The 23,764-nt window shown below is 43.6% G+C and overlaps 1 protein-coding gene across 1 annotated transcript in view; it reads right to left on the reverse strand.

The window, feature by feature from the left end:
* Positions 1-915: 915 nt before the first annotated feature.
* Positions 916-23,764, reverse strand: part of LOC138301580 (extracellular calcium-sensing receptor-like) — a 198,886-nt gene continuing 176,037 nt past the window's right edge. Inside the window, exon 6 of the mRNA XM_069242097.1 lies at positions 916-3,455. Coding sequence (XP_069098198.1) covers positions 2,551-3,455 — 905 coding nt within the window. The 3' untranslated portion in view covers positions 916-2,550. The remainder of the gene's footprint in view (positions 3,456-23,764) is intronic.

Here is a 23,764-nt window from a genome sequence, read left to right on the forward strand (position 1 = left end):
ACACAAACTCTTTTGATTTCTTGGTAAGGTGACACACACTGCATTTGCCACAATTATAATGACCAACCACAGAGGTAGATACCAATGATCAGTTTTCAAGGGATTGGTATTCTTAGATGGTAAATTGGCTCTGACTAAAAGATCTTTGATGTTCTTATTTCTGCAGAAGTCAAATAATGGGCATTTAAGATTAAGAGGTCCTGCATTTAATACCAACCAGTGTTTTAAAATGTATTTCTTCATTTTGTTAGAGACTGGTGAGAGGTTTGTGACACAAACCACTCTGTCTGTTTACTGCTTATTTTTGGAATTAAGAGTTTTTCCCTGGGACAGTTCCAAGCCCTCTACATGGATTGTTTTACTAATCTCCATCTGTCACTCTAATAAGGGGCACAAGTCGTTTACAATAACTATCAGTAGAAAGGTTTGTCAAACCATAACTAAGGCCTACTCTAAAATGCAACTTCAATTCCCTGGTTCTATTCAAGGGAGATCTACGATGGGAGTTGTAGCCTCGTGGGTGGAATTACATAATGTTCCTCTAATTGGAGATATGCAGAGCTGCAAACTGGTTATCAGAGGACACTTTTGTGAAACGCTGAAGATAGGAACTGAATGATTCTGTTAAGTTTGCTTTCGGAGTGCTAAAGTCTGCTATAAAGTGAACAGCAATTTTCAATAATAATCTCTTGAAACATTGAAAGAAATAACGATGGTTGATCAGTATGTGCTGTCTTTTTTTCTGAAGCATTGAGGATTTTTAGTTATGCTTGTGTATTCCCTATTTGTTATATCTGTATGCCATGTGTCATCAATGTGCCATCTACACCGCTGTTTCAGCTCCTAATAGGGAATGAACATATTATTTACCGATAATCTTCATTATCAGAAACCTTAGTCTAAGATGGGGTTGGAGGTACATAACTCCTCAATGCAGCTTAATATTAAAAGCATTAGAATGTGAAGGAAGGGCCCTGTCATGGTGGATGGGGTAGCTTCTTCCATGTAATGGAAAAAAAGAATAGTTAGTGATGTGGTCTAGAGAGACGGCACACCTCCTCGTGAAGTATGTACTGGGAGAGGAAGGACTTAGGTGTTTGGCCATGAAGATTACCGTAAAATAATATTTTCATTTGTATCTTCAATAGGGATGCAGCCGCCAGGAAATCACAACACAAATATATACCTTATTGCAAAGTTAAACTATATAGAAAAAAATCCGTGTTTGTAAATAAATCAACTAGATACTGGGATGTGCATGATGGGCAAGGTTCTTTGTAATTGTATGTCACTTTTTCCAAATGTTATAGCAGATGCCTAACAATTAAAAGTGGGATTGGTGGAAGATTCCCACTGAGAGACAAGACAAAGATATTATAAAAATGGAAAGAGGCTAAATGGTTTTGTTGCCTTACTAGAATCATCCCTCCAGAACCCTATAGCCTATTTTCAGCAGAAAGTGTGCAGGTCTTTGGTGTGATGTTAGAGGCAGAACTCGGAAATCATGTAAATGCAGCCGAGTTGTTGTCAATGTGGCACTGCACAAAAGTTGGACAGTGCACATCTGAAGCAGTATCTGTAGCCTCCTCACCTCGCACAGCAGCCCAACTGAGGGCTGATGTGTGTAAAGCATTTAGGTGTCCAGTAATGGACTCCTTTGGCTGCTAGAGACATATTCATTCCTCTAATGGAAACTAACCACTGCGACTAGAAGAACATCCAACTTGGCATCCCTAGCAACCACCTCATGCCCCTAAAGTATTATGCAAGTATCAGTATTTCCAGTGCTCCTGCAAGACGGTAGAATGGCAATCTTTCATCAACCAAACGTTGTAGTTTACTTTGCTTCCAATCCAGACAGAAATAAGTCAAACAAAGCGTGCTTTCACAAAGTGCAATAAACTAATACCAAGATGTAATAGACAGGCCTTTCAGCCACTGCCTGAAGGAGGCTTTACCAAACAAGGCAATGGCTGAAAAGGTATAAGCCACAGCACATCACTGCGTTTCATGTCGCTCTGTGTGTTGAATTTAGGCATTCCCAGACAGCTAAAACTGTCTGCAGTTAGTCCCAAAACCGCATGTTAGTTTAGAAGTGAGTTAAAGTAATGAAGCTTCATGGGCATTACACAAGAGGAGTACCAGTTACATACCTGTGCCAGTGATATATTGTTTTTGTCTTCGACAACTTATGGTAGAAATGAAACTGTGAAAACAACATTGTTTATTCATACACTTTGAACAAAATACCACATAAACCAATACTAATCATTTATTTTTCTTTAGGAAGTGGGTTCAAGCAGCAATTATATAGTCTGCAAATTTGTTTTACTCTGTTTAATGCATCTTGAGAGTTTATGTCTAAAGGGCAGTGTAAGCGATAAAATGTCTATCAGTATCAATGAAATGTAAATTACACCGATTCATTTACCCACCTATGCTGATTTGTGATCGTCATTGAGGTACATGGGCATAACGTTAGAGTTCCATAAAGTACATACTAAAAGACCTGTATGATTTTGTAAGGTTTTCAATTAGCATTTGTCCTCCCTAATCCAGTTGCTTTCCCATAATGTGTTCCTTTGTGTTTCGCTCTGGCTTCAGTAAAATGATAAAACATTTAGGAAGGAATATAAAACCAAACATCCCCAAGCTGGAAGCTAGGATGGCAAAAATCTCCACAGCAACCATATGCTTTCCTCTGGTGCTTAGATAGGCAGGAATGAATGACAACCAAACGCACACAAACACCAGCATGCTGAACGTAATTAGCTTGGTTTCGTTGAAAGTGTCAGGCAACTTCCTTGCCAGAAAGGCCACAATTAGGGTGACCATGGCCAAAAGTCCCATATATCCCAGCATTAACCAAAAGGCCACCCCAGAGCCCTCATTGCATTCATTGACAATTGTTCTCATGGAAATCTGTGAATTCTGTTCTTGGAATGGTGGCGACAGGACTATCCAGGAGACGCATAGCAGAAGTTGTAGCAAGGAGCAGATAAAAGCAATCCAGTAGGGGATCTTAAATCTTACCCACTTCCGAACCCTGCTATCCGGTTTGATGGCACTGAAAGCCATTATAACAGTGATGGTTTTAGCCATAACACAGGAAACGCACAACGTGAATAAGAAGCCAAAGGTGGTCTGCCGGAATCTGCAGGTAACAGAGAAAGGCTCTCCAATAAATATGAAAGGGCAAAGAAAGCAAAGACAGAGGGAGAGGAGAAGAAAGTAGCTGAGTGTCAAGTTGTTAGCTTTCACCACCGGGGTTTTGTTGTTTCTTACAAATATTACAAGAACACAGACTGTAAGGAGACCACCAAAAACCGAGATACCGCCTAAGATAGCACCTAGAGGCTCGTGGTAGGAGAGGTACTCGATGGGTTTGGGGATGCAGCTGTCCTGCCTCTCATTAGGTATTTGATCATCTGGACAACTGAAGCATTCTGCAGAATCTAAAAAAATCACAGTTGCATAAAGTGTAAATTAAAAGCATTTTTTATGGATACCTTCATGTATTTTAGAATGAGAGATAGAAGATCTTAGCGTAGAAAGCAATGAGGCTGACTGAGGATCAATTCACAGAATCAAGGCTTACATTCCCTACACTATCAGGTTTAATACAAAGGTGGCTCTTAAAATGCAGTAAATTGTAAACATAATACATTATTGGAGCACTGAAACAATGTTTATCCAATGTGGCAAACAGTACACAACGCTAATACCTATATAATGAGACTAATCACTTGGCGATGCTAGACAGTAGGTACAGTGGTGTATGGCTCATAACATGAAGGGATGCAGAGGATTGGTTCCATTGTTGATCTTGCTTCATAGCAGCATAGTACATGGAACTGTAATACTCTACCACATCGGTTCTTGACTTCTGTGGACCTCCACTTAATTATTACTGGAACCAGGGGACACCCCTGAATGGTTATTGTAATGCATGAACCCCTCTGGATATCTACTGGAATCTGGGGACCCTCGGCTAAGCAATTTCAATGATTTGAACCGCAAAACAATACATAACATTACTGAAAAAGCATTTATCAGTCGAATACACAAATTATTAAATATTTTATTTGTTTCACAAACAAATATAAAAAAAGGACAACATTTTAATTTTACTGAGATAGTTGGAGCTTTTCTAAATTCAACTGAGGCCAGCTATCGTCCATAGTATGTTCTCTTTGATGCACATGCAGGGCTCATACAAATCTATCTGAGGACACCGTCTTATTTTTCGCCTCTAATATCAAATTCCTTCACATTTGCAGAATACTATAAAATGTTCAATTTACCGTATTGCTAATTTATTTATATACAATGTATTCATCTGGTAAACTTGTTTAACTTTCAAAGTAGTCTGCTGCTCTACCACCTCTGCTCAGAATATGTTCATAGTAACTCAGTGGTCGTTCACTTGTGAAAGGTAAAGCAAACTTAGGTCTAATATTTATCTTGGCAATATACTGCAGAGTTTTTTCTTTTAATAATATTTTTTAATCAGCAAGTGCCAATACAAAGGAGAAATTCTGTTTTAGTTGAAACAAAGAACATGTTCTTCAGCATGCTCTCCATCGTATACCACAGCCAAAGTAGAAGCTAGTGCAAGGAAACATGTCTAGCAGCACCCTGCTTTACATCAGTGTTACTCACAGAGTAGATGGTTGGGATCATATAACTCTTGGTTGGTGAAGCAGCGCTACCGTGAGAACAAGAAGTTGATGGAAACTGTAATGTACACGTTTAGCAGTACATGTACTTTAGGCTCACAATTGGTTATGTTGCAAATGCAGTAGTACCCGAATCTCAGCTGTCTCCCGCTGGTTCTTTTTGCCTGAATGAACTTTATAGAGCGCAGTATATATCTTGCTCTGATCTCTGCATTCTGTTAACTATGATACGAAACATCATATTCATTCTCACGCACAAAGCAGCTGAGAGTGAAAAAAGAATAACTCCTTCCATCATCACATGTGATGTCAATGAGATGAAGGGTTTTATGTGTCATGTATGTGGTATTTCTGTAGTAGAAACCTAGCCAAATTGCAGCGAAGTGCTTGCTTTACAAAGACAACAAGAAGTAGAAAGTAAACGAATGATTAACTTAATGTCATTGACAATATAGAGGTATGAACTACTCCATCTTGTGATGCTTGTTATTTTGCAACAGTTTTTGCATTGCCCAAAGTTTGTGAAGCGTTAACACAAATGAGTTTAAGAACCTGTGGATTCCGGTAGCTAAACATTTGATCAAACTGCTGAAGACAAGCAACTGGCCTAATTTATCTATTCTCTTACCAATATTCCGAAATTAATTTGCTAATTTATCATCTGCAAAGTCAGAGAAGGAGAAGACAATTCATTCTTGCAGGGGAGGTCGGAGCTGTTGTCTTCAAGTCTTCATTAGGAGCAATCTTAAATAAAAAGCTAACTTGGCGTCACAGCAGTGATCTTGAAAAGTTGTGACATAAAACTCCTGGCTGTGATTCTCTTAGTACCAAGCTAACACAGACACTTCTCCCTCAAGCTTGCCACTGGTCGTCACCTTCTCTTTTTCCAGCGACCTCACACAGCTGACTGGGACTGGCCAATCAATCAATCAGGAATTTGTAAAGTGCACTACTCACCCATGAGGGTCTCAAGGTGCAGAGTTGTGGGGGGAGGTGCTGCTACTGCTCAAACAGCCAGGTCTTGAGAAGATTCCTGAAGGTAAGGAGGTCTTTGGTCTGACCCAGGTGGGTGGGAAGAGTGTTCCACGTCTTGGCGGCGAGGTGCGACAATGATCTGCCGTCGATTGCCATTCTGCGGATGCGTGTGACAGTTGCGAAGGCGAGGTCGGAAGAGCGGAGATGCTGGGTCGGGTCAGTAGCCCTCATGTGACCAGAGAACTTTTCTCTGGGGCACAATGCAGATGCCATGAAGAGAAGACGTTTACCACATGGCATCATAGTGCAGATCCCTCACTGGGGTACAGGCCGGCCACCTTAAGGTCCTCCTGTAAGTTTACTTAGGGTCTTTTTTTCTGGACAGTTCATACATCATGCAGGGGCTGCTACAGTAACTCTATGGTAGACAGGTGGTATTCCTCAAGGTGTTTCATGGCAGCTTCTCCAAGCATGATGCAGGAGCTTCAGAACCAATATCCCAAACCTGACATAGCAAAATTATATTGAAAACACTTTCAGCACAGACGTTCAGCCTCAACCATCTTCTTGTTGGCCACAAACTGGAGCTCAAAAATAGGTTCCTGCTTCAACACAGTTAAGTACCACATACAGGTGGGCTCTTTCTCACAAAGATAGAGAAAATATACTTGTGCTATCTGTTAGAACTGCTCCCAGTCTTTTTTGCCTTCCCCTCACTGTTTTTCTGGAATTTGTTTTTATTGGCTTTAGGACTTTGTGCACTTTGTCACTGATAACCAGTGCTATAGTGATTGTGCTTACTCCTCTAAACATTATAAAATGTTCCTATAACCAATTGGCATATTTAATTTATTTGTGAAGCCCCTAGTATAATGGTACTATATGTAGCCAGTAACTGTAAGTTAAATGCTACTATTGGGCCTGCAGCATATATTGGGCCATATAATGAACGAGCCTTATTAAACATATCTCAGGCCTGATGTTCAAGCCGGTATGTAGTTTTTATCTTCCAATTTGACTTGGCAAAATAACCCTTTTGCCAATCCTAAACCTTCCATTTTAACACATATAAGTCACCACAAAGGTAGGCTTCAAACACCACTTAGAGCAAGGAGCAGTGTATTTCCTGGCAGTGAAAATCTCTTAAATTAATTTGTCACTACTGCAAGACTTATCTTTCCATAGGAAAACAATGGCTTTGCTTATTACATTAAATATGTAATAACTTTTGTTTGGGAACACGTAGAAATGTTATGTCTGGTCTCTAAAGAATTGTTATCTAAAATCCCCTTTAATGGTAAAGTTGTATTTTAAGTTCAAATTCTGGAAATGTCACTTTTAAAAGTGGGCATTTACTTGTCCTAACCAATTTGTGCTTGCAACCTGTGTCCTGGGTCAAATGACTATGTGAATTTGGCAGTCTGCTATGCATATTCCTCAAAGACAATATCACAAAGGGGGACTCAGTGTTGGTAGAATGAGCCATCCTGTCAGGATGGGAGGGATGGAGTTGTGCACAGTCCCACCTACACTTCAAAGGAGCTTCCTCAGCATGCACACAAAGACACTTAAACTAGCCTTTTTGGGACTCTAGGACCAGGGCATGTGGGCAAGAAAATCCTGAACCATCTGTTGTGAGAAAACTCCTGAAGTATGTTTCACTTCAAAGCTGTCAACATGTACAAAGGTTGGACGCTCTGCTCCCCTCTTCAGTTCACTTCTGGACCTGCAGAAGACTCTGAGGACTACCTCGCTGCCTGATGCCTGTTGTGTACCTCAGAGGACTGCCCTGCTTCTGAAAAGTGCTTTTCTGCTTGAACTGAGGACTATCGGAGCAACTGCAATAGCTAGTTATTTGGCCTCCTTTTCAGAATCACAGGGACAGAATAGGCTTCAACCATCTTGAACCTACACCTGGACCCAGTCTGAGTGAGTCCTGAACCTCCAAGTGGTGCCCACCCAGTCATGGACTCTTGGAAGTGGTGCTGAATGTGACCAGATAGACCAAAATCTCAATTTTCAGCAAAATTTGCTCTGAGAACTGACAGGAGACCAGGACCTAACTGCTCGCAGGTCCACCCTATATGCTCTGCTGGGCAGCCTGACTTTGTGGCAGCTCCTACTATGTTCTTCTCTGCAGCAGTAAATCCTGTTCAGGGACTCATCTTTGAAAGGGTATTTGGACTCCTGAAACACTTGTTGGCCAAAGCCTGGAGCTTTGTACCTCTGGAGATTTTCAACTTCCAAAAATGGATTAAGGGCCTGATTTAGATATTGACGGTGGAGTTACTTCGTCATGACAGTGACGGATATTCTGTCTGCCAAAATCCAAATCCCATAGAATATCAATGAATTTAGGTTTCGGCAGACGGAATGTCTGTCACTGTTGTGACAGAGTAGCTCCTTCGCCAATATTTAAATCAGGCCCTAAGTCCAAATGTAGAAATCCTCATGCAACTTCTTCTAGCAGGCCCAACTGTCTTCTTTTCAGATGCCGCCAGCTGCATTGCCCTGTTAAACTCTAGCTTTCCAGTCATTTTCTTCTTCAGCATTTCTTCTTAGTTTGAAGGTAAGCAGAGACCAGACTCAATGCACCTCAATTATCTGAACCATGGTCTAAGGCAGACATCGATAACTTTCGACTTTGCATCCGTCTTGCGTGGCTAGATATCCCTGGTCGTGTTTGATCTTTTAGGCGCTAGCTTCGACTAAAAACTTTAAAAAACAACTCTGGTTCTACTGTTTGGATTTCTGTAATTTTTATTTTATTATTGTTGAGTGCTGCTTAAATATTTCACACATTGCCTCTAAATTATGCCTGACTGGTTGTGTACCATACTACCAGAGGGTCAATCACAGGTTAATTCAGTGACTTTTGTGGTTCACTCTGACCAGGATTGTGGATGTTGTTTGAGAAGGGCTCAAAAGCCCCTCATCCAATAACCCGATTTCTCACACAATCTAAGACCCATATTGATGGAGTGAAGGACGTTGGACAACTCTCCCACCAAAGGAAATACTCAAAATGTCCTGCTCCTTTGAATAAAATGTATTTATGTTATCACTGCCAGTTCCTCCAGCCCAATAATGGGGCAGCATTCAGTCTCATAAAAGAGGGCTATAACCCACAAACCATTTCATAGAAGCCCTCTAAAGACATATGATTGGTATGTATGCTGCTGTAATAAAACAAATAAAACAGAGTACATGTTCTATTGAACACTTGCAGGTATTGCAAAAAGAAAATAAACCCAAAAGTATGTCTTATATTTGTGTTCTATACTTTGTAATTTATTGTGTTGCTTTTCTGGTGAATTGATAAGCCTCCTCAATAGTGATGTAATCAATTATAACATTAGTGATGGCATAGGTGAAGTCTTTAATGATGTCAAGAGTAATGTCATTTGAGATGTTATACATGATGCTTTCAAAGGCATCATTTGAAAATGGCAGGCACAACACAGCCATTCCCCACCTAATATTTCTTCTGACTATGCACAGATGATGCTGGCCCATGGGCGAGGCTATAGGTCAATTGCTCTGTCCATCCTTTACGGGGCAAGCACCCACTGCATGTCAACTTGTGGCATGCCCAGCAGGGGTAGGCTGCAGGGTCTGGCATTGAGGTGGATAGGAAAAACTGTTCTCAACCTCTGATTGATTTACCATCTGTTTTTGACCTGGCACCTAAATAATTGTCACCCAACATAAATTTTCTTTTCAGACCACTTATCTTTGTTTATTTTGTTGATAATCTTGACCCTTATTCCAAAATGTAAAATTCATACTTCAATTGTTGTAGGACATCATCAGTTTCCAAACACATATTGGATTTCATGAATTATTCCCACTGTATTTTGAGCTAGCAGTTATTCTTCTGGGTGCTTACTTCAAAGATGTTTTTGCGGAACAAGCATTGCAGTTTAAATTTACTTAGATTTATGATGAACATTACATGGAAACTGGTTTACTAGTTGTGTGGCGTGAACAGTTAATAGGTCTCCAATTCCCCTTACTGGGAACCAAGCACCCAATTTCAGGGTAGCAAAGCAGAGCAGTTCAAGGCCTACTCAGTGAAGGTGGTGTAGGCTAGTATCATTGTTTGCAGGCACATAATAATAACACTTAAGAAATTATTGTCCAGTACATTTAATACACACAGACTACTAAATACTACCCAGTAAAATTACAGATATTTACATCGGTAGATGAAAAATACCATAGATAACGTTTCATAATCACCTTTGACACTGACATGCAAGGTAAGTCTACTGGCTTGGTCAAAGGTACAAGATAAACAAAAAAACATGTTAAAGATATCATTTTGCACGTAAATTCAGCCATCCATAATAATTATCAAGTCATCGATATTAGTCATCAGGTGAACATACACTTATTAATGGTAAAAAAGCATATCCATTATTTTGTCAATGAAGCATTTAAAATGAGAAAAGTCTGGGTCTGTGTGTTTTTGTAGACTTTTAAACTATGAAAATGTAATAATAAAAACAGCCCCTAGAGGAAACCAAATTTTGATTACGTGTTCCTGCAACCTCTAGAGGTCGCTATAAAACATAAGTCTTCTTTTTGCAGGTTGAGGCCACACTAATTACAACCATAAAATCATATTCTGTGGCCCAGGAGACAAAGGGTCATTATTTTTATATCAATCCTTTGGGCCTCATAAGGGGGAGATGTGACACTCCTCCAACCCCCCCACACTCTTTTTGTCACATAATTGGCAGTGGCCCATTGTCATGGGGCCACCACAAGCAGCAGCAAAGGTCCTGTCTGTTTCTATCCCCTTAGGGCTTTATGGGGCACTTCTCTGGAGCAGTGAATATTTCAACAGCAACTCTCCTTTTATGCTTTTCTTTCTTTTTTTGTGAGATGTCTGGCCCCACTTGGGTACCCCTGTGACTTCACTAATTGGGGGCAATCAAGGGATCCCACAACTCACTGCCCTGCTGCCTGCCGATCAGCTCACACCTCTCAGTGCAGCTGCGAGAGACAGAAGCTGCTATCTCTCTGCCCTCTACTCAGGGCAGGGTGTAGTCTTCTGCTGTGGCCTCCCAGCTCCCCGTAGACACAGGCACGAGGAGTTGGTGTGAGGCCACCACCATTGAGGGGGTGAAATGGCACTCCCTATCCTTTGTTTATGGATGAGGTCCTACTCCAATTTTTGCATAAACGTCCTGAGGGTTGGCGTCCCCAGGACAGTAGCCAGTCTGGGGAGGGGGCCTCCATGCACATTCCCTCCCTGTGAGAAATGTAATAATTACATCTTACTCCGACCCCAGTCCTTGGGCCGCCCTGGTAGGGTAAGAAATGGTGATGGAGCACCAAGCACTTTGTTAGAAAGAAATGTTTAAAGGTTGCCAAAAAATAAAGTGCCATTACTCAGGCCCTGTTGGGCCAATATTTATGATCTTGAGCTCACTGTACTCTTCGTGGCGCACTCCAGCCATCAGGGCAGTTGCCCCAGAACTCCTTACTTCTAAAGTGGTATAATCTTCAGAATGCTAGTGCTTCTAGCTCCCTATGCAAGCCTTCCTCTTGGTCTCTGTATCTAGGAACAGGAGTTCAGAAATTCCACCATCTGGGCCTCTGGAGGTAAATGGGGGCCAGTCCTGCTGTCCCTTGGGAATACCCACTGATCCTGGGGTCAAGGGAGCAGAGTTCTTAGTCCTTTATGGACATCAAGGGGGTCCTCTCAAAGCTTCATGGTGGCCCCTAGGGTCCAGCAGTAAAGCTCTGGGAAAGCATCAAGCAAGAGAGAGTCTCCCCTTTGTACAAGAGTTTTTAAAGGAAAGTGGAAAGTTCCAGAAGCCAGTGACCCCTAACCAGTCCTATAGTGTGTCACCTCTCTACCCCATGTCCCAACTCTCCTGTACAGCCTACTAGAACAGTTCAAAATTGCATCATCTAGGACTCACTAGTCACATCTCCTCTGGTGGCCCCAGCTCTGCCCCTCGCTGACATCACTGCCAGGGCGGTCCTCACTAACTCTTCAAAGGGGGACCCCTCCTGTGCTGGCTGCAGAGGTCTGGATTCCCTCCTTTACTTAGTGGACTTTGGCATGCCCATCCCTGGCACATTGTGATAACTGATTGATTTATTGATACAGATCATTCACCACCTTCTTCCTCTTCATTGTTCCCTTTGTGCGGGATAGCATTTGTTGCTTCTGCTGGAGAGTAATGTAATTACCCTGTACAGTAGGGTAACAAAAGTCCTGGGCTCTGATCCTTAGCTTAGCCAGAGAAATACAACAATTCTGGATCACTCATAAATTGTACAGATATCTTTTTGGAACCCGCACAGGTTACACCTCAAATATTTATGTCACTGGTCTCTGTAGGCCAAAGGGAAGCAAAACTGCAGTTAAAGGCAGTTTTCTCCCTATATGTATGATAAAGTGTCAGTGCAGACAAAACAGTAAATCACTCTTTATCACTGTAGATTATTATTACAAGACACAACCCAGGTCAATATCTAATCCTGCACAGTACTTATTACACCAGGCTATCTGTGCACAGTTACTGGACTGTGGGCAACAATAGTCTTCCATGTGCAGCTTGCACACATGTGAACAAACATGTTTATGCATGTTCTTGTGGAACCAGTCAAGTGACCCTTACCCGTGCTGCATCATAGCAGCATTATCCTATAAAACAGACACTGGGGGTAAACAAGTGTGGCCATGTGCCATGTGATTATCGTGGGTGAGACAGATGTAGTGAGACTCATCCACAGTATAAAGTCCAAAACCGGGAGATCCGAAAAGCAAATAAAATGCAGATGTATTGAATGGGTAGAACCAGTTGCAACAATGGTAGTACCTGTGATAATATGAGGCCTGGGATGTTAAAATCTTGGGGACTCTGCACTATGCAGAGTAACACAGAGCTTCTAAATTCCACAGTCTGGTGCAAAGCAGAATTCTTTCTTCCGTTAGAGTGTGTAAGATTTGTTTTTTGGCGCGCATTTGCACCACAATGTTTTCAGGCCAATTAGCCCATGATATTACCCGCCTTCTTGAGCAGCTTCTGGATATGACGGGACCATTAGAGTGCCACTCATGCTTACACCTCAAGCAGATACTCAGCTCGAGAAGCAGCTAAATCTACTTGATAAGATTTTATTTTTAGTGTGAGAAGCCTTTTTTCAACTTTTGTTTCCAACAGGAAGGAAGTGCCCCAGAGACTTCCTGTTCCTGTCCAGCAGGCCTCTCCCAGTCCTCTCCCAGTCCTCTTTCCATCTCCTGGTCACTTTCAAGGTGGAAGAATCACTCTCTTTGTCTGCTGGATATATGAACGTTGGGCCTGATTTAAAGCCTGGCAGAGAGGGTTACTCTGTCACAAGTATGACAGATATCCCATCTGCCATATTACAACTCCATTATAGCTTATGGAACTTGTAATGTAGCAGCTGGGATATCTGTCATACTTATGACAGAGTAACCCCTCTGCCAAATTCTAAATAAGGCCATTTGTTTTTTTTTTGTGATATCACACAAATAAGTAATAAAACCACTGTATGAGGGTGTTGTTTGTTTGATAAGGCATGCACCACATTTTCTTTGTACTTTATTTGATTTTTAAATGTCATTGTAGTCGGAGTCCTGGAGTTTAAGTAGGGACTAAGGTATTTTTTCCATTTCATTTTTCACCTTTTGTAAAGGAAAAATGTTGCACAGTTCAGTACCTTTTCTCCCTGTCTATTACTTTTGCAATATTAATTTATTTTACTATCTAGGATAGTCTTCCAAGGGGCCATTCAGCTAATAGGCCCAGTACTAGTCATCAGTGCATGAAATAAGTGTGTCTTTGGTCTTGGACGACAGCTAAAATGATATTGATTAAGCCATTGGTGGAAAACATTGTGGGAAATATGGAGGTTTGGTGGAAAGATGTTTTAACACATTTTTCCAACTTAATAAACTACGGGCCAGATGTATCAAGAATGCCTTTTGCGAATCGGAATTAGCGATTTTTAAGAAATCGCTATTTCTGATTCGCAAAATGCAATGTATCACATTTGCAATTCGGTAATAGCGATTTCTTAAAAATCACAAATGCTATTACCGAATCGCAAATTGCGATACCGGCCGCCATTCGAGTCTCTGGGCCTGTCAGCCCATATTTGTGAATATTTTGCATGTCCCAAATTGCGAATTCCTAACTGGAATTCGCAATTTTTGGAAATGCAAACTCCAGGGTGCTGGGGGCCTTAGGCCCCCTCTGCAGCACCCGAATTTTTTTTTTTACAACATGTAAGGTGCACACATGCCAAAAGGGCTTGTGTGCTTTACATGTAAATTTTTTAAATGCATTTTAAATGCATTTTAAAAATTTGCAAACTTGGTGGTAAATAGCGATTCCTTAATGCCCAATTCGCATAAAGGACTTGGGGCCAGATGTAGCAAAGGATTTGCACGTCGCAAACGGCGAAAATCGCCGTTTGCGAGGTGCAAATGCCTCTTTGCTATGCAGAAATGCATATTGCGAGTCGGTACCGACTCGCAATATGCATTTCAGAATCGCAAATAGGAAGGGGTGTTCCCTTCCTATTTGCGATTCGGAGTGGAATGCAATACCATTTGCGACCGCATATGCGGTCGCAAAGGGTATCGCAGTTACCATGCACTTCAAGTGGATGGTAACCCACTCGCAAATGTGAAGGGGTCCCCACGGGACCCCTTCCAGTTTGTGAATGGACCCAAAACAATTTTTTCAGGGCAGGTAGTGGTCCAAGGGACCACTGCCTGCCCTAAAAAAAAAAAAAAACTAAAGGTTTCGGTTTTTTTTTTAAGTGCAGCTCGTTTTCCTTTAAGGAAAACGGGCTACACTTAAAAAAAAAAAAACTGCTTTATTGAAAGCAGTCACGAACATGGAGGTCTGCTGGAGGAGTGCCTAGACTCGCTATGGGGCCGCAATTTGCGATTGCTAAAACACATGTAAGAAGCAAGGGCCAGATGTAGGAAAATCCAATTTGCGAGTTGCAAATTGCGAGTCATTCCGACTCGCAATTTGCAACTCGCAAATTGGTATGCAGAACGGTGTCTCATGAATATTAATGAGGTGGGTCATTGCGACCCCATAGCGAGTTGCAGACGGTGTCTGAGACACCGTTCTGCATACCAATTTGCGAGTTGCAAATTGTGAGTCGGAATTTCTTATTTAGAGAGTCGCAATTTGCGACTCTCTAAACAGGGTCGCAATTTTAAGGACTCACTATTTTAGCGATTCCTTAAAAGTGCTTTCAGAATGCCTTTGATACATTCTGAAATGGCTTTTTGCATTCGCAAACGGGCATTGGCACCGTTTGCGAATGCAAAAAGCTTTGATACATCTGGCCCAACATTACTTTGCTTAAGCAGCTTGAGCGTAGTATAACTAGAGTTAAAAAAGCTCAACTTCCTATCTTGAAACTGAACAGAGAAATAAATGTTAGTAAGGTGACAATTGGAGTACAAGACTAAGGGAATGAATAGGAAAATAACAAAACTTAAAAGAAGATCGCGTTCTGAAACTGGCAAGTTGAGGAAAAGAAGAGGACCATAAGTGGATCGCATTGAGGGAAGCAATCGTAAAGAGAAACCCCAGAAGATTTTGGGCTATCATCTCAGAGGGGTGCGGAAACTGTAAAATCTTAGCCCCCCCCGATAGCAGAGGAAGATTGGAATTTGTATATTCAAGACCTTTATGCTGAAAACCAGGGTGCTGACCCTGGGAGAAAGGTGATAGTTTCAAACAGAGGGGGCAACATGGACAATACGGGTGCTCCAACTGTGGCTGAATTAGAGGGGATTATAACATCATTGCACTCTTCGGGTGCTATAGGCCCGATGAGGTTCCGATGACTAAATAAAAGGAAGCCTTTGCTTTGGGCAAAACTACTTCAACCAGTATTTGGCTCCAGTTACGCCCAAGGCAATATCCCAGAATCATGGATGGGTAGTATAATACTTCTTCTACATAGAAAGGGAGACAGAACAGTACCATCAAATTACAGAAAAATTGCCTTATTAGACGCAACTGGAAAGATATTTCCGAAAAGCATCTTACTGCAATTAACTGATTGGGTTGAGGAAAATGGTATTCTTCCATTTGAACAGGCAGGCTTCAGAAAGGCCCATAATACCTTAGATAATATCCTTATAATGCAAACTATAATTGATAAATATGTCCAGACTAGTTGAGGAGTATTGTATGTTTTATTTATCGCTTACTCCACAGCATTTGACAGAGTGGATAGGGAAATACTGTGGAAGAAACTCCAAGATTTAAGGGTCCCACCTTGTCTCCTGCGATTGGTGATTGCCCTGCACTCATCAATCTGGTGTAAAATCCTAATGGGTGGAGAGCAGGGATTGTCTTCAAAGGTTTCAACCTAAAATGGCCTGAAACAGGGCTGTCTACTGGCCCCATTGCTTTTTTCCATTTATATTCATGACGTTCCCATAAGCCTTAGGAGCACTTTTGGATATGCCCCTGTGGTGGGGGGCTGGCCAGTCATATGCTTTTTATATGCGGATGACATAGTTGTGTACGATCTTACCCCAAAAGGCCTAAATCAAAGCTTGGCCGCCCTACATTTTCGGAGAAGCACTACTTAAGAATCAATACAGCAAAGTCTCAGGTGGTATGCTTCTCTGGGAAAAAAAAGCAGAGGGAAAACCTCTTCCCCTTGGGTTCTGGGTCACACAAGTTGGATCAGCAAGATTCCTACCAGTTTTTGGGTAAGATCTTTTCGGCTTCAATAAATGAGCAAGAGCATATTTGCCATAATACTAATAAGGCTATTTCAAATGCCCAAGGTTTGGTGGCTTTTGATAATGTAAAAGGTAAACGTCACTTCTTACACTTATTGTCTGCCGACCAGGTCAGGATTCCAGCGACTCTCTTATATGCGATTGAATTCATAAACAAAAATACATGGGATGTTCTTGACAAGACAGAAGGCCATATTTCTAAGACGCATGGCCTCCTGTAATCATACAGTCTCAGGGGCAGCGTTACGACTTGAATATTGCATTAAGAATATCTTTGTGCAAGGCCTTGCAGCAGTGATAAGAAGGGTGCATAGCTGTAGGAGGCTGGCCTGGATTATAGTGGGTACCTTGTGGTACTTACACCCTGTGCCAGGTCCAGTTATCCCTTATTAGTAGAATAGAGGTGTTTCTAGCAGCTTAGGCTGATTGAAGGTAGCTATAGCAGAGCAGCTTAGGCTGAACTAGGAGACATGCAAAGCTCCTACTATACCACTGGTGTCATATGCACAATATCATAAGAAAACACAATACACAGATATACTAAAAATAAAGGTACTTTATTTTTATGACAACATGCCAAAAGTATCTCAGTGAGTACCCTCAGTATGAGGATGCCAAATATACACAAGATATATGCACACAATACCAGAAATATGCAGTAATAGCAAAAGGAAGTAATGCAAACAATGTAAAGTTACAGTAGATTGCAATAGGAGCACATAGGTATAGGGGCAACACAAACCATATACTCAAAAATTGGAATGCGAACCACGAATGGACCCCAAACCTATGTGAGCTTGTAGAGGGTCGCTGAAAACAGTGAGGGTTAGAAAAATAGCCCACCCCAGGACCCTGAAAAGTAGGTGTAAAGTGCACCTATGTTCCCCAGAGAGCACAGAAGTCGTGATAGGGGAATTCTGCAAGGAAGACCAACACCAGCAATGCAACCAAAGTGGATTTCCGGACGAGAGTATCTGTGGAACAAGGGGACCAAGTCCAAGAGTCGTGACAAAGTCGAGAGTGGGCAGATGCCCAGGAAATGCCAGCTGAGGGTGCAAAGAAGCTGCCACCAGATGGTAGAAGCTGTGGATTCTGCAAGAACGAAGAGGGCTAGAAACTTCCCCGTTGGAGGATGGATGTCCCACGTCGTGAAGAAGCTTGCAGAGGTGTTCCCATGCAGAAAGACTGCAAAAAAACATTGCTAGCTGCAAGGGTCGCGGTTAGGGTTTTTGGATGATGCTTTGGCCCAGGAGGGACCAGGATGTCTTCACTTGGATGAGGAGACAGAGGGGGTGCCCAGCAAGTCAGGGAGCACTCAAAGAAGCAGGCAGCACCTGCAGAAGTACCGGAACAGGCACTTGGAAGAGGAGTGAACTGGAGCTCACCCGAAGACACAAAAGGGAGTCCCATGACGCCGGAGGACAACTCAGAAGGTTGTGCTCTGCAGGTTAAAGTGTCGGGTACCCAGGCTTGGCTGTGCACGAAGGAAATCCTGGAAAAGTGCACAGGAGCCGGAGCAGCTGCAAATCATGTGGTACCCAGCAATGCAGTCTAGTGTAGGGAGGCAAGGACTTACCTCCACCAAACTTGGACTGAAGAGTCACTGGACTGTGGGAGTCACTTGGACAGAGTTGCTGAGTTCCAGGGACCACACTTGTTGTGCTGAGAGGGGACCCAGAGGACCGGTGATGCAGTCTTTTGTTGCCTGCGGTTGCAGGGGGGAGGATTCCGTCGTCCCACGGGAGAGTTCTTCAAAGCTCCTGGAGCAGAGAGGAGGCAGGCTACCCCCAGAGCATGCACCACCAGGAAACAGTCGAGAAGTTGGCAGGATCAGCGATACAAGGTTGCAGTAGTTGTCTTTGCTACTTTGTTGCAGGTTTGCAGGTGTCATGAGCAGTCAGCGGTTGATCATTTGGTAGAAGGTGAAGAGAGAGACGCAGAGGAACTCTGATGAGCACTTGCATTCGTTATCTGAAAAATTCCCCAAAGCAGAGACCCTAAATAGCCAGAAAAGGAGGTTTGGCTACCTAGGAAGAAGGATAGGCTAGTAACGCAGGTAAGAGCCTATCAGAAGGAGTCTCTGACGTCACCTGCTGGCCCTGGCCACTCAGAGCAGTCCAGTGTGCCAGCAGCACCTCTGTTTCCAAGATGGCTGGAGCACACTGGAGGAGCTCTGGGCACTTCCCTTAGGAGGTGCAGGTCATAGGAAGTGGTCACTCCCCTTTCCTTTGTCCAGTTTCGCGCCAGAGCAGGCCTGGGGGATCCCTGAACTGGTGTAGACTGTCTTATGCAGAGATGGGCACCATCTGTGCCCATCAAAGCATTTCCAGAGGCTGGGGCAGGCTACTCCTCCCCAGCCCTGACACCTTTTTCCAAAGGGAGAGGGTGTAACACACTCTCTCTGAGGAAGTCCTTTGTTCTGCCTTCCTGGACCAGGCCTGGCTGGACCCCAGGAGGGCAGAAACCTGTCTGAGGGGTTGGCAGCAGCAGCAGCTGCAGTGAAACCTCGGGAAAGGCAGTTTGGCAGTACCCGTGTCTGTGCTAGAGATTCGGTGGATCATGGAATTGTCTCCCCAATGCCAGAATGGCATCGGGGTGACAATTCCATGATCTTAGACATGTTACATGGCCATGTTCGGAGTTACCTTTGTGACGCTATACATAGGTAGTGACCTATGTATAGTGCACGCGTGTAATGGTGTCCCCGCACTCACAAAGTCCTGGGACTTTGCCCTGGACAATGTGGGGGCACCTTGGCTAGTGCCAGGGTGCCCACACACTAAGTAACTTAGCACCCAACCTTCACCAGGTGAAGGTTAGACATATAGGTGACTTATAAGTTACTTAAGTGCAGTGGTAAATGGCTGTGAAATAACGTGGACGTTATTTCACTCAGGTTGCAGTGGCAGACCTGTGTAAGAATTGTTAGAGCTCCCTATGGGTGGCAAAAGAAATGCTGCAGCCCATAGGGATCTCCTGGAACCCCAATACCCTGGGTACCTCAGTACCATATACTAGGGAATTATAAGGGTGTTCCAGTATGCCAATGTGAATTGGTGAACTTAGTCACTAGCCTGTTAGTGACAATTTGGAAAGCAGAGAGAGCATAACCACTGAGGTTCTGGTTAGCAGAGCCTTAGTGAGACAGTTAGTCATCACACAGGGAACACATACAGGGCACACTTATGAGCACTGGGGCCCTGGCTGGCAGGGTCCCAGTGACACATACAACTAAAACAACATATATACAGTGAAATATGGGGGTAACATGCCAGGCAAGATGGTACTTTCCTACACAACCCCCCCCCCCCCCAAACGAAGGACAATAAGACTAGCCATGACCTGATGAGTCTTCATTGTCAAAGTGGAAATATTTGGAGAGTCCATCTGCATTGGAGTGGGTACTCCCAGGTCTATGTTCCACTGTATAGTCCATTCCCTGTAGAGATATGGACCACCTCAACAATTTATGGTTTTCACCTTTCATTTGTTTTAGCCAAAGTAGAGGTTTGTGGTGTGTCTGAACAATGAAGTGAGTGCCAAACAGTATGGCCTCAACTTCTTCAGTGCCCAGACCACAGCAAAGGCCTCCCTCTCTATGGCAGACCAATGCTTTTCTCTAGGGGTCAACCTCCTGCTGATAAAAGCAACAGGTTGATCCTGGCCCTCAGAATTGAGTTGTGATAAGACTGCCCCTACCCCTAATTCAGATGCATCAGTTTGAACAATGCATTTTTTGAAGTAACATGGGCTTTTTAGGACAGGTGCAGTGCACATGGCCTGTTTCAGCTCCTCAAAAGCTTTCTGACAGCTAGCTGTCCACAATACCTTTTTGGGCATTTTCTTGGAAGTGAGGTCATTAAGTGGGGCTGCAATGGAGCCATAGTTCTTAATGAACCTCCTGTGATACCCAGTGAGGCCTAAGAAGGCTCTCACCTGGGTCTGAGTTGTAGGGGGAACCCAATCTATGATAGTTTGGATTTTCCCCTGAAGTGGTGCAATCTGTTCTCCACCTACCAGGTGTCCCAGATAAACCACTTTCCCCTGCCCTATCTGCCACTTTGAAGCCTTGATAGTGAGACCTGCCTTTTGCAGGGCCTCCAAAACCTTCCACAGGTGGACCAGGTGAGCATCCCAGGTGGAGCTAAAGACATCTATATCATCTAGATATGCTGCACTAAAAGCCTCCAACCCTTGCAGGACTGTATTCACCAACCTCTGAAAAGTGGCAGGTGCATTTTTCAAACCAAAGGGCATTACTGTGAATTGGTAGTGCCCTCCATTAGTCGAAAATGCAATTTTTGCTTTAGCATCCTCTGATAATTTGATCTGCCAGTGCCCTGCAGTCAAATCAAGGGTGCTTAGATACTTGGCAGATGCCAGTGTATCTATGAGCTCATCTGCCCTGGGTATAGGGTGAGCATCAGTTTTAGTTACCTGGTTGAGACCTCTGTAGTCTACACAAAACCTAATTTCCCTTTTTCCATCCTTGGAGTGAGGCTTTGGTTCAAGCACCACAGGAGAGGCCCATGGGCTTTCAGAGTGTTCAACCACTCCCAGTTCAAGCATTTTCTGAACCTCTTGTTATATGCAGTCCCTGACATGGTCAGGCTGCCTATAGATTTTACTTTTGACAGGCATGCTGTCTCCAGTATCTATAGTGTGCTCACACCAAGAAGTGGTGCCTTGCACAGTAGAAAAGAGTTCAGAAAACTGACCCAGGAGATTTATGCAGTGGTCTTTCTGCTCAGCAGTAAGACAGTCTACCAAAACTACAACTTCCACTAGAGCATCTTGTTCTGTGGAAGAGAAGAGATCAGGGAGAGGGTCACTCTCTTCTTCCTATCCTTCATATGTTGCCATGAGCAGGGTGAGATCAGACTGTCATATTAGGGTTTTAGGCGATTGACATGGAGCACCCTAAAGGGACTCCTGGCAGTGCCCAAGTCAACCAAGTAGGTGACTTCTCCCTTCTTTTCAACAATGATGTGGGGTCCACTCCATTGGTCTTGGAGTGCTCTTGGGGCCACAGGCTCCAAGACCCACACTTTCTGTCCTGGTTGGTACTGAATCAGAACAGCCTTCTGGTCATGCCATTGCTTTTGGAGCTCTTGGCTGGCCTGAAGGTTTTTACTGGCCTTTTTCATGTACTCAGCCATTCTGGACTTAGGCCGAGTACATAGTCCACTATGTCTTGCTTGGGAGCTTTTAAAGATTGTTCCCAAGCCTCCTTCACAAGTGTTAGGGGACCTCTTACAGAGTGTCCAAATAGGAGTTCAAAGGGGCTGAAGCCCACTCCTTTCTGGGGTACCTCCCTGTAAGCAAAAAGGAGGCAAGGTAACAGGACATCCCATCTCCTCCTGAGTTATTCAGGGAGTCCCATTATCATTCCTTTGAGAGTTTTATTAAACCTCTCTACCAGTCCATTTGTTTGCGGATGATAAGGTGTGGTGAATTTGTATGTTACACCACATTCCTTCCACATGGCCTTTAAGTATGCAGACATAAAGTTGCTACCCTTGTCTGATACCACCTCTTTTGGGAAACCAACCCTGGAAAAGAATCCCAGGAGGGCTTTTGCCACTGCAGGAGCTGTAGTGGTCCTTAGAGGAATTGCTTCAGGATATCTTGTGGCATGGTCCACCACCACTAAGTTAAACCTATTGCCTGAAGCAGTAGGAGGGTCAAGGGGGCCAACTATGTCAACCCCTACCCTTTCAAAGGGAACCCCAACCACAGGCAGTGGAATAAGGGGAGCCTTTGGGGTGCCACCAGTCTTGCCAATGGCTTGGCAGGTCACACAGGACTTACAAAAGTCTTTTGTGTCCTATGACATCCTAGGCCAGTGAAACAGGGGGACAAGCCTTTCCCATGTTTTAATCTGACCCAAATGTCCAGCCAAGGGAATGTCGAGTGCCAGAGTTAGGAGGAACTTTTTGTATTGCAGGGGAATGACCAATCTCCTGGCTGCTCCAGGTTTTGGGTCCCTTGCCTCTGTATACAAGAGTTGTCCTCCCAGTAAACTCTATGTGAGTCACTGACATCCCCATTTTGCTGTTTGACAGCTTGCTGTCTTAGACCCTCTAATGTGGGACAGAATTGCTGTGCCACACTCAGCTCCTCCCTGGCAGGCCCCCCTCCACCAAAACCTCAGCAGTGTCTGCTTCCAGCTCCTCTGGTGAAGGTTCTGCACAGGGGGGAAATTCTTCTTCCTCAGAAGTTGAATCATCTGTAGAGGGAGGGATAGTGGGTAGGGATTTACCCTTACTAACCCTAGCTTTAGGGAGCACTAGGTCCATTGTTCCAGGATCCAAGTCACCCTGTCCTTTTTGCTTTTTGGCCTGAGCCCTTGTCAAAGCAAAAATATGCCCAGGAATGCCCAGCATTGCTGCATGAGCCCCAACTCCACTTCTGCCCAAGCTGATGTCTAAAATCATTTCCTAGTAGACAGTCTACAGGTAAATCTGAGGCAACCACAACTTTCTTTGAACCAGTAACCCCAGCCCCAGTTGAGATTCACAACAGCCATGGGGTGGCTGAGAATGTTGTTATGAGCGTCTGTCACTTGGTACTGGTGACCAAGTAGGTGTTGTTCAGGGTGTACCAGTTTCTCTATTACCATGGTAACACTGGCACCTGTGTCCCTGTAGGCCTGAACCTCAACACCATTGATTAGGGGAAGTTTCTTGTACTTATCCATATTAAGGGGCCAAGCAACCAAGGTGGCCAAATCAATGGCACCTTCAGAGACTAGTACAGCCTCTGTGATCTCCCTAACAAGACCAACCCCAACTAAATTACCAAAAGTGAGCCCAGCTACTCCCTTGGATTGGCTATTAGTAGGTTTGCTCCCACCACCACTGCTATTACTAGGGGCACTAGAGGTTGCAGTAGGGGTTGTGGTAGTGGGAGGCTTGGTGCTTTTCTTTGGACAACTGACATCAGTTGTCCAATGGCCTTTTACTTTACATAAATAGTACCATGGTTTCTTTACTTGATTAGAAGAGGATTAGGACCCACCACCCCCACCAGAGTGTTTTTGTGGGTCTGATGAAGACTCATTTTTAGATTTGTCCCCACCCTTGTCTGAAGACTTACCATCCTTCTTCTTGCCATCCTTGTCACCCCCTGTATGAACTTTTCTGTTCACTCTTGTTCTGACCCATTTGTCTGCCTTCTTTCCCAATTCTTGGGGAGAGGTCAGATCTGAGTCCACTAGATATTGGTGTAACAAATCAGACACACAGTTATTCAGAATATGCTCTCTCAGGATTAGATTGTACAGGCTTTCATAGTCAGAAACTTTACTGCCATGTAACCACCCCTCCAAGGC

This window comes from Pleurodeles waltl, chromosome 6 (assembly GCF_031143425.1).
Source record: "Pleurodeles waltl isolate 20211129_DDA chromosome 6, aPleWal1.hap1.20221129, whole genome shotgun sequence".
NCBI lineage: Eukaryota > Metazoa > Chordata > Amphibia > Caudata > Salamandridae > Pleurodeles > Pleurodeles waltl.